At 55.2% G+C, this 11,137-nt stretch overlaps 1 protein-coding gene across 1 annotated transcript; it reads left to right on the top strand.

The window, feature by feature from the left end:
• The first annotated feature begins 586 nt into the window (after positions 1–586).
• G6PC1 (glucose-6-phosphatase catalytic subunit 1) lies at positions 587–10,377 on the top strand. The gene is made up of 5 exons (XM_029074710.2): positions 587–850; positions 2,611–2,720; positions 2,876–2,981; positions 3,068–3,183; positions 9,272–10,377. The coding sequence occupies exons 1-5, from the start codon at positions 633–635 to the stop codon at positions 9,766–9,768; spliced, it is 1,047 nt and encodes a 348-aa protein (XP_028930543.1). The 5' UTR covers positions 587–632; the 3' UTR covers positions 9,769–10,377.
• The last annotated feature ends 760 nt before the right edge of the window (positions 10,378–11,137 follow it).

The raw sequence follows: 11,137 nt of genomic DNA on the forward strand, positions 1-11,137 counted from the left end.
CTAAGGTTAACCCTAGCCCTAGCCCTAACTGGGACCCTAAGGTTAACCCTAGCCCTAACCCTAACTGGGACCCTAAGGTTAACCCTAACCCTAACTGGGTCCCTAAGGCTAACCCCAGCCCTGACCCTAACTGGGACCCTAAGGCTAAATCCGGCCTTGACCCTAACGGGGATCCTAAGGCTAAACCTAGCCCCGGGCCTGTAACCTCAACCCTAACTCTAAACCTTAAAGGGAACCCTTAACCTTACTCCCCCGTCACCTTTAACCTAAGGGTAACCCCAGCACTTAGGCTAAGCCCAAGGAGGGTGAGGGTGCCCCTTCCTTCTCCCCAGATCCCCTTTCTCCCCTGGCCCCCCGCCCCGCGGGGCCGGTTAATCATTGTTCCGGAGGGGAGGGGAGGGGAAGGGAGGGGAGGGCCGGGGGCCGGGCCGATCAGCCGTTCGGCGTGTGGCCCCGGCCCCCGGCCCCCCGGACCGACGCACCTTTGACCGGGGCCTGCAAGCTCTCGGCCGCCGCGGGTCCAAAGCTCAGGGCGGCGGTGGCCGCGGCCGGCCGGACTCGGGCCGTATAAAGGGGGCTCGGGGCTCGGGGGCTCGGGGGCTCGGGGGCTGGCGAGCGGCGGGGCGGGGGCCATGGACTGGCTGCACGACCTGGGCGTCCGCGCCGCCCGCTACCTGCAGGAGACCTTCCCGGGGGCCGAGGGCTGGTTCCTGCTGGTGTCCGCCCTGGCCGATCTGCGCAACGTCTTCTTCGTGCTCTTCCCCGCCTGGTTCTACCTGCGCCGGCCCGTGGCCGTGCGCCTCGTCTGGGTGGCCGTCGTCGGGGACTGGCTTAACTTGGTCTTCAAGTGGTGAGCGGGCCGGGGGTCATGGGCACCGGGGGGTCATAGGGGCCTCGGTCGATGGGGGCCGGGAGGGTCATGGGGCCCTGGGTCGATGGGGGCCGGGGGTCATGGGGTCAGGTGGTGATGGGGATCGGGGGGTCAAGGGGGACGGGGTCCACGGGGGTCGGAGGGCTATGGGGCCGGGTGGCCGGGGGCCCATAGGGCCAGGGGTCATGAGGGTCAGGGGGTCATGGGGGCCGGGGGCCATGGGGCCGGGAGGTCATGGGGCTGGAGAACCATGGAGCCGGGGACAAGTTGGAGGTGAGCAGGCCAGGGGTAGGGGGCGGGGGCAAAATGGGAGTGAGCAGACGGGAGCAAGGGTGGAGAGCGAGTGGGAGGCGAGGGGCCAGGGAACAAAAAGGCTCGGGGCGAGGGCAGAGGCAGGGGTAAGGGCAGGGGTAGGGGCAGGGGAGAAAGAGGGCAAGAGGGCCGGGAGTGGTGAGGGGGTCAGGGGGAGCTGTGTTGGGGAACGGTGGGGCTGGGGGGCAGGGGCTGGGAGGCGAGGAGCGCGGGGGTCGAGGGGGCGGTCGTTGTGGGCAGGGACGGCCACTGTTTATTGTTGTCTTGTACTTTCCCAAGCGCTGAGTACAGTACTCTGCACACAGTAAGCGCTCAACAAATACGACTGAATAAAATATGGGGATGAAGCTGGCCTGGAGCAGAGGTCAAGCGTGATGAGCCGGCCAGGGACAGGGAAGAGCGGGAGAGAGCCCCGGGATAGCCAGGGGTTCGGGGGCAAGCGGGTCGTGGACAGGGGCTGGAGGGTGAGGGAACCAGTGGCGAGGAGGCTGGGTTCAGGGGGAAGGGAGAGGGGGATGAACTGGCCAGGAGCAGGAGTCAGGGGAGGATGGGACGGGAAGGGGGAGAGGGCTGGAAACAGGGGTCCCTGGAAGCAGGGGGTGGGGGCCGGGGGCTGGGGACCGGGATGAGCCAGGCTGGGGTGAGACCCGGACCAGGGATTGGGAAGGGGAGCCGGCAGCAGGGGCTGGAAGCAGATGGGCAGTGCCAGCTGAAGAGATGAGAGGAGGGGTGGGCAGGAGAGGACAGTAGGTGGGGGCAGAGGGACGGGCGTCGGGGGAGGGGCGAGGGCGAGGGGTAGGAGACAGAAGAGTGGGGGTCAAGGGGGCAGGGGGCGTGGTGCCGGGGGCCAGAGTCCAGGGGCAGAGGTGGGAGGGGGGAGATAAGGGGTAGAGGATAGAGTCAGGGCCAGGGATACAGGAATGAGGACGTGCGGAGGCTTGGGGAGACCAGGGAGTTAAAGACCTTGATTTTGGGACTTAGGGGACGAGGAGGTTTGGGGGTTGGGGGACATTCTGGGAAGCAGCATGACGTAGTGGATAGAGCCCGGGACTGGGAGCCAGAAGGTCATGGGATTTAATCCCGGCTCCGCTACTTGTCTGCTGTGTGACCTTGGGTGAGTCACTTCACTTCCTCTGTGCCTCATTTACCTCATCTGTCAAATGGGGATTAAGACTGTGGGACAGGGACTGTGTCCAGCCCGATTTGTTGTATCCACCCCAGCGCTCAGTTCAGTGCCTGGCATATCGTAAACGCTAAAAAAACCCATCATTATATAATTATTATTATGGCAAAAGTACTGGGACCCGGGCCAAGAAAGGGTGGGTCTTTGCAGGGTCCCGGCCTCCATGGAGCTGGCATCCTTGCCAACGAGCTGTTTCCCCCACTCCGTGTCCGTTCCACCCCCCCACCCCCCCCCAACCTCGCAGGATTCTCTTTGGGCAACGGCCCTATTGGTGGGTGCAAGACAGCGGTTACTACAACAACGCGACCATCCCGCAAATCCGCCAGTTCCCAGTCACCTGCGAGACTGGCCCAGGTGAGTCCCAAACCCTCAGAGGCCAGGGATGGTGGGGATGATGGACCCCCGTTAGGGGGGCCGGGGAGTGTGGGGGGCAGGGTTGGGGCCTGGGAACAGCCTCTGCCAGGAGGAGGGGGCCTGGGCCCAAAGCCACTTGCTGTGTCCACTCCCAGGTAGCCCCTCGGGCCACGCCATGGGCGCAGCCGGTGTGTACTACGTGATGGTGACGGCGCTGCTGACCATCGCCCGGGGCAAAAAGAAGCCAAAGTTAGGCTACCGGTGAGCAGCTCCTCCCCTCCCCACCCCCCCATTCCCCGCCGCCCCCTCAGTCTGGAGCACACCCTGAGGATGCGGGGGCTGTCCAGCTGCCTACAGGTGCTGCTCTGGTCCGCCTTCTGGGGTCTTCAGGTGAACGTCTGCCTGTCCCGCATCTATCTGGCTGCACACTTCCCACACCAGGTCGTGGCCGGCGTCTTCGCAGGTCAGTCCGACGGGTGGGCTCTGCTCGAGATGGGGAAAGAGGGGGTTCTCGGGGTCGGGAGGAGGGGGAGAGCAGGTCGGGGATGGGACATATGGTCCGTCAGAGGGTCAGACCTGCCACCTGTGCAGCGCCCGACTCCACCTCCAAAAACTATCCTTAGCTGCCCTCCTGTGGACAGTCAACCCTCCTCCTGGTGAGGGTCGGACCCTTCAACATCCTCATATTTCTTCTCTCCATTCCTGACTCCCTCCTCAGTAACAAGCATGAGTCCCCCAACAACCCTTTGCTCTCCCCCTGTGAACAACATGCCCCCCCAATATCCCTAACTCTCCCCTAGTGACCCACCACAGATCCTCCAACATCCTTGACTCTTCCCCAGTGACCCAGGACAGACCATCCAACACCCCTAACTCTCCTCTCACCATCTCTGACTCTGCCCCAGGGACCCATCACCGACCATCCAAAATCCCTAACTCTCTCCTCACCATCCTTGATTCTTCCTCTGGTGATACAGCACGGCCCCTCCATCCCCTCTAATTCTCCCCTTACTTGTCCCTGACTCTCCCTCCAGTGACACAGCAGAACCCTCCAACATTCCTGATTCTTCCCCAGTGACATAGGATGTGATAATAATGATAATTATTATTATTATTATTATTATGGTACTTACTGTGTGCCAAGCAGTGTTCTAAGTGCTGGGGTAGATAGACATTATTCAGGATGGACAGTCCCTATCGCACATGGGGCTCCCACTCTTATTCCCGTTTTACTGATGAGGTAACTGAGTCACAGGGAAGTTAAGTGATTTGCCCAAGGTCACACAGAAGACATGTCATGGAGCTGGCATTAGAACCCAGGTCCTCTGACTCCCAGGCCCGCACTCTATCCACTAAGCCAAGCTGCTTCCCGCTCCCAAACCCCTGATTCCCCTAGTGACACAGCACAGACCAACCAACGCTTCTAACTCTCCCCTCCCCATCTCTGACTAGTAATATTAATAATGATTATGACATTTGTTAAGAGCTTACTACATGCTAAGCACTGTGTTAATGCCGGTTTAGGTATAGTACAATTAGTACAATAATAACATTAATAATATTAATTATTAATAATTAATAATTATTAAGTTAAGTACTTACTGTTTGCCAAGCAATGTTCTAAGAACTGGGGTACATACAAATGAATCAGGTCAGACACAGACTTTGTGTCTGATGGAAAACAGCTATTTAAGCCCCATTTTACATACGAGGAAACTGAGGCACAGAGAAGTCAACTGACTGGCCCAAGGTCACAAAGCAGGCAAGTGGCAGAACCAGGTCTTCTGACTTCCAATCCTATGCTCTTTCCACTATACCACACTCCCCAGTGACCCAGCATGGACCACCCAATACCCCTAAGTCTCCCTTCTTCATCCCTGACTCTCCCCCGTGACCCAGCGTGGACCATCTAACACATCTAACTCTCCCCTCTCCATCCCTGACTCTTCCTAGTAACGCAGCATGGACCATCCAACACATCTAACTCTGTCCTCTCAGTTGCTGATTCTTCCTCCAGTGACCCGGCACAAATTGCTCATCCATGACAAATCTCATTCACAGACAGGCACAATGATGTAGCCTCACTTTTGGCCTCTGAGCCCTAGTGACATATGCTGCCGATGCACGAAGAGACTCATGTCGAAGCCAAGGGCAGGAGGCCCCATGCTGATCAAAGACCATGCGCTGGTCAGCACCTGTTAATGTGGGTGGTTCAAAGCTGACATTTCCCCCGTATGCTTTTTCTTCACTGCACAGAGTTTGGTCAATATCCATCCGAAATTCAGTCAGTCAGTCAATATCATTTACTCAGTGCCTACTCTGGGCAGCGCACTGTATGAAGTGCTTAGGAGAATACGGCCCAAACATAAGAAATCATCTTTATAACATTTGGAAAGGCAGAGTAGCCCAGAGACAAGGGAATGGAGCTGGGAATCGGGGTGAATGAATGAATCAATCAATCTGAGCGTTTACTGTGTGCAGAGCACTGTACTAAGCATATGGGAAAGTACGATGCCACAGAGTTGGTATACGTGTTCCCTGCCCACAAAGGAACTTACAAACTACAGGGGAGGCAGATCATCAAAATAAATTAGGGAAAGAGGAAATAATAATAATAATAATAACTGTGGTATTTAAGAGCTTACTGTGTGCTAGGCACTGTACTAAACACGGGTGTGGACACAGCAAATCGGGTTGGACACAGTCCCTGTCTCGTGAGGGACTCACATTCTCAATCCCCATTTTACAGTTGAGGGAACTGAGGCACGGAGAGGTGAAGTGACCTGTCCAAGGTCACACAGCAGACAAGTGGCAGATCTGGGATTAGAACGCATGACCTCCTGACTTCCAGGCCCTTTCTCTATCCATTATGCCATGCTGCTTTTCAATAACAGAGTATAGACATATTTACATAAGTAATGTGGGGCTGGGGTGAGCATTCATTAATTCATTCACTCAGTCATATTTATTGAGTGCTTACTGTGTGCAGAACACTATACTAAGCACTTGGGAGAGTACAGTATAGCAACAAACAGACCCATTCCTGCCCACAGTGAGCTCACAGTCTAGAGGGAGAGAAGGACATTAATATAAATGAATAGATAAATAAATAAATAAATTACAGATATGTACGTATGTGCGGTGGGGATGGGAGGGAGGATGAAGGAAGGAGCAAGTAAGAGAGGTGCAGAAGGGAGTGGGAGAAGAGGAGGGCTTAGTCAAGGAAGGCTTCTTGGAGGTGATGTCCCTTCAATAAGGCTTTCAAGTGAGGCAGAACAATTCTCTTTCTGATAGGAGGAGGGAGAGCATTCCAGGCCAGAGGTAGGATGTGGGCGAGGACAAGGTAGACGAGAGAGTATCAAAGTGCTTAAAGGGTACACAGCCAGCCCAGATGGAAGGACTGATAGGAGAAATAAGGGCTTAATCAGGGAAGGCCTCTTACAGCAGATATGATTCTAGGAGGATTTGAAAGGTGGGAGAGTGATAGACTGGGTTATAGTAGGAGATCCGCGAGGCGATCTGTCTCCCTCTCTGCAGTCTCGCATTTCCTCCTGCCTTCAAGACATCTCTACTTGAATGTCCTGCTGTGACCTGAAATTTAACATGTCAGAAAGAGAACTCCTTATCTTTCCACCCAAACCCTGTCCCCCCCGCCACAATTTTCCCATCACTAGACAGCACCACCATCCTTCCTGTCTCACATGCCCCTAACCTTAGCGTTATCCTTGACTCACCTCTCTCATTCAACCCACATATTCAGTCCATCACTAAATCCTGTCGGTTCAACCTCTGCAACACTGCTCATATCCATCCTTTCCTCTCCAACCAAACTGCTACCACGTTATTCCAAGCTCTTATCCTATCCCACCCTGATTAGTGTCAGTCACCTTGCTGACCTCCCAGCCTCCTATTTCTCCTCACTCCAGTCCATACTTCACTCGGCTGCTCGGATAATTTTTTCTACCGAAACATTCAGGGCATGTTTCCCCACCCCTCAAGAACCTCGGGTGGTTATCCACCCACCTCCTCATCGAACAGAAACTCCTTACCACCTGCTTTAAAGCACTTGTCTCTCCTATCTCATCTTGCTGCTCTTCTACTAAAACCCAGCCTGCATGCTTCACTCCTCTATGGCCTAATCTACTTATTGTACCCCCATCTTGTCTATCTCGCTACCTACCTCTCATCCAGGTCCTGCCTCTGGCCTGGAAAGCCCTCCTTCTTCATATCAGACAGACGATTACTCTCCCCACCTTCAAAGGCTTATTGAAGGCACAACAACTCCAAGAAGCCTTCCCTAACTAAGCCCTCATTTCATCTTTTCCCACTCCCTTCTGCATCACTCTCATTTGCTGCCTTTATTTACCGCCCCCCTTCAGTTCCACACACTAATGTGCATATCCATAATTTGTTTATATTAATATCTGTTTCCCCTTCTAGACTGTAAGCTCGTTGTAGACAGGGAAGGGGTCTGCCAACTCTGTTATGTTGTTATATTGTATTCTCCTAAGTGCTTAGTACAGTGCAAGGTAAGTGCTCAGTAAATATGTTTGACTGGGGGAGAGCTGATTGAGTGCCTTAAAGCCAATGGAGAGGAGATTCTGTTCGATGTGGAAGTGGATGGATGGAAAATACCGGAGGTTTCTGAGGAGAGGGCAGAAAAGGACTGAATAGTTTTTCAGAAAAATGATGTGGGCAGCAGAAGGAAGTAGGGACTGGAAAGGAGAAAGATGGGAAGTAGGGAGGTCAGCAAGGAGACAGACGCTGCTGTCATGGAGTATTAGGGTAAGTGCTTGGATCAGCGTGGTAGCGGCTTGAATGGAAAGGGTGGATTCTAGAGATGTTGGGATGGTAGACTTTGCCACAGGATTTTGTGGCAAATTGAATGAGAGTTGAATGAGAGAGGTGAGTTGAAGGTAATGCCAAGGTTAGAGCCTTGTGAGACAGAAAGGATGGTGGTGCTATCTACAGTGATAGGAAAGTCGGGGGGAGGATAGGGTTTTAATGGGAAGGTGGAGTTCTGCTTCAGACATGTTAAGTTTGAGATGTCCTGAAGGTGGGATGAAATTCCAGACTGCAGAGAAAGAGAGAGGTCATGGTTGGAAATGTAGATTTAGGAATCATCTGCCTTGAGATGGGTGGGTTCCCCAAGGGAGTGGGTGTAGATGGAGACTAGTAGGGGACCCAGATCTGAGCCCTGAGGGACTCCCACAGTAAGAGGGTGGGAGATAGAGGAGGAGCCTGTGAAAGAGACAGAAGGAACAGCCAGAGAGCTAGGAGGGAGCCCTGGCTTCAAGTCCCGGTCCTGCCGCTAGCCTGTTGTGCCACCCCAGGCAAGCCATTGAACCTCTCTGGGTCTTGGTCTCCTCATCTTTAAAAAAGGAAGAATGATCCCTGCCTCGCCCTGTCATACGGAATTGAATTACATGGGACCACTGATGGGAAAGTGATTTGGGAGACTGAAGGCACTGGGCATAGAAGCAGTGTGGCTCAGTGGAAAGAGCACGGGCTTTGGAGTCAGAGGTCATGGGTTCGAATCCCGGCTCGGTCACTTGTCAGCTGTGTGACTTTGGGCAAGCCACTTAACTTCTCGGTGCCTCAGTTACCTCATCTGTAAAATGGGGATGCAGACTGTGAGCCCCACGTGGGACAACCTGATTCCCCTGTATCTACCCCAGCGCTTAGAACAGTGCTCGGCACATAGTAAGCGCTTAACAAATACCAACATTATTATTATTATTATTATTACCCCAGCGCTTAGAACAGTGCTCGGCACATAGTAAGCGCTTAACAAATACCAACATTATTATTATTATTATTCCAGGGGCTAACTGGGCTTCCAGGGTCTCTTCCTCCTAGAAGGTCTCCAGCCTGGACAGGCACCTCCACCCCTATTTCTTCCTTCCCTCTCCACCTCCCCTCCCAAACTCCTGGACTGACTTCCTTCTGTTGTTCTTTCCCAAACTCTTAGTACAGTACATTCGACCCAATGGGTTCTCAATCAATCAATCATATTTATTAAGCCGTTACTATGTGCAGAGCACTGTACTAAGTGCTTGAGTGAGTACAATATAACTGAGTTGGTAGGCAAATTCCCTGCCTACAAGGTAAGAAGCAGTGTGGACTAGTGGTGAGCGTACAGGCCTCCCAATCAGAAGGACCTGGGTTCTAATCCTGTCTCTGCCTCATGTCTACTGTGTGACCTTGAGCAAGTCAGTTAACTTCTCTGGGCCTCAGTTCCCTCATCTGTAAAATGGGGCTCAAGAGGGTGAGCCCCACGTTGGACAGGGACTGTATCCAATCTGATTAGCTTGTATCTACCCCAGTGCTCAGAACAGTGCTTGGCACGTGATAAGTCCTCCTATCTGACTCTGGTGGTTGGGTCCCCCATTTCTAACCCGGGTGTGTAGGATCTCCCATTACTGATGGGGGGGGTGTGTGTGTCAGATTTCTCCTTTTCTAACCCTGAGGACAGGGGTCAGATCCTCTGTTCTTGACCTTCAGGAGGGGGTGAGGCCTCCTGTTCCTCACCATGGGGGTGGTGTCCCTAGGCATTGCCGTGGCCGAGGCTTCCCGCCACACCCCGGGCATCTTCACGGCCAGCCTGCAGCGCTACCTGGCAGTGACCCTGCTGCTGTTCAGCGTGGCCATTGGCCTCTACCTGGCACTGCGGGTCCTGGGGGTGGACCTGCTCTGGACCCTGGAGAAGGCCCAGCGCTGGTGCCAGCGGCCCGAGTGGGTGCACATCGACACGACGCCTTTCGCCAGCCTCCTCAAGAACTTGGGCTCCCTGCTGGGGCTGGGGCTGGCCCTGCACTGGCCCCTGCCCCGCATGCCCGTCTGGCCCCTGCCCATCCGCCTGGCCTGTGTGGCCATCTCGCTGGCCCTCTTGCACCTCTTCGACCTCTTGCGACCCCCGAGCAAGCCTGAACTGCTCTTCTACGCGCTGTCCTTCTGTAAGAGCGCGGCCGTGCTGCTGACCACCGCCGTCTGGGTCCCCTACGGGGTCCACCGCCTCCTGGACTGGCACAAGAGGAAGGCGCCGTAGGGGCCCGGATGGGCTGAGGGGGCCCTAGCCCGCACAGGCTGCTGGGTTTGGGGGGGTCGTTGGAGGGTAGTTGAGCCCTCAGCCCAGCCAGGCCAGGGTGTGCAGCAGTTTGGCCCAGTGCACCGGGGATGTCCCGAGTTGGTCAGGGAGGCGGACCGGTCCCTGTCCATCTGCCCACCCCACTGCCCTCCCACCCCATCACAGCCCAGCCTGGCCAGGCCTCTTTCCCTCTGTTGTCTGCCCTTATTTCTGGGGTTATGCCCCGCTGACCTTTGATTTGTGGCTAGGAGGACCTAAGACCCAACCCCGCTCCCCCTCCCTCCAGTTCTCTTCAGAAGCAGCTGGACAATTGAGCCAGGGTGACCAGGAATGTCTTGCTTTGGCCCCCAGGCTCTGCCAGACACTTTGTAGGCTGGGGCCGCGTTAGGGCTGGACCAGGCTGCTCTAAATAAGGCAAATGTGTTTGTGCATGTGTGCGTGTGTGCTTATGTATATGTGCCTGTGTCTGTATACGTGTATCCCTGGGGATGGGGGTATTATCTGTAGGTATGACCTCTGTGTGTATCCTGTGTACTTTGTTAAAATGTTAAATTCTTTTCTGTACAATCAGTTCCTCTGAGAATTTCATTCCCAGGCAAAAGGCCGATTTGGCTTTCTCCGCCCCTAGAGACTGGTGGGTGGGGAATGCTCCCCGGGGAGATTCGTAGTGATCACACTCAGATCATCACCCCCATAGCCAGTATGGCCCGGGACTCCGTCCGACCGCAGTATCGGGATGTGGGCTGGAGGTGGTCGGTGGAGGAAGAGTAGGGGTGGTGGATGGTCCGTGCTGGGCCATCGAGGAGAGTCAAGGATGGAAAGGGGAGAAACGGGTGTGGGATGGTCCGTGCTAGGTCCCCGGGGGAGAGTTAGGAATGGAGTGGGAAGAGTTAAGAGTGTGTGGTTGTCTCCTATAATGAAAAGGGAGGTGTCCAGCACATGATTCCTCCAAGCGTCATGGTGCTGCCGCGGAAGGGTCCTGGACTAGGTGGGCTTCAGCTGAGGGTTGGGGGTGTTTGGGAAGCTCCTGGACCCGGGACTGATGGTTGAGACAGACTGCTGCAGCTAAAGCTTCCACTTGGGTAGTGTGTTCCTGCTGCTGTGGTGGCTGCAGGTTCCCGGCCCTTCCCGCCCCTCCCCCTGCCCCACCACCCCTCCTTCAAGTACGTGCACCCTTCAAATGGCCCCACCCTTGCACCCCACAAGTTCTCCACCCATCCCGATCGATTCCCCGAAGGCCTCGGCCTTTCTGCTTTCTGGCCCAGCGCCATCTTCCTCCACCCCCACCGGCTTCCCGCTCCTCTCTCCCTCCCTGGCCACCGGCCCTCCC

The sequence above is a fragment of the Ornithorhynchus anatinus genome, chromosome 11 (genome assembly GCF_004115215.2).
Source record: "Ornithorhynchus anatinus isolate Pmale09 chromosome 11, mOrnAna1.pri.v4, whole genome shotgun sequence".
In the NCBI taxonomy this organism is placed as follows: Eukaryota; Metazoa; Chordata; class Mammalia; order Monotremata; family Ornithorhynchidae; genus Ornithorhynchus; species Ornithorhynchus anatinus.

Excerpts from the sequence above, each read along its gene's own strand:
- G6PC1 (XM_029074710.2), top strand. The coding sequence starts at position 633 with ATGGACTGGCTGCACGACCTGGGCGTCCGCGCCGCCCGCTACCTGCAG. Across the intron at positions 2,721-2,875 it reads CACCTGCGAGACTGGCCCAG|GTAGCCCCTCGGGCCACGCC; the intron begins GTGAGTCCCAAA and ends GTCCACTCCCAG. Across the intron at positions 2,982-3,067 it reads AAGCCAAAGTTAGGCTACCG|CTGCCTACAGGTGCTGCTCT; the intron begins GTGAGCAGCTCC and ends GGGGCTGTCCAG.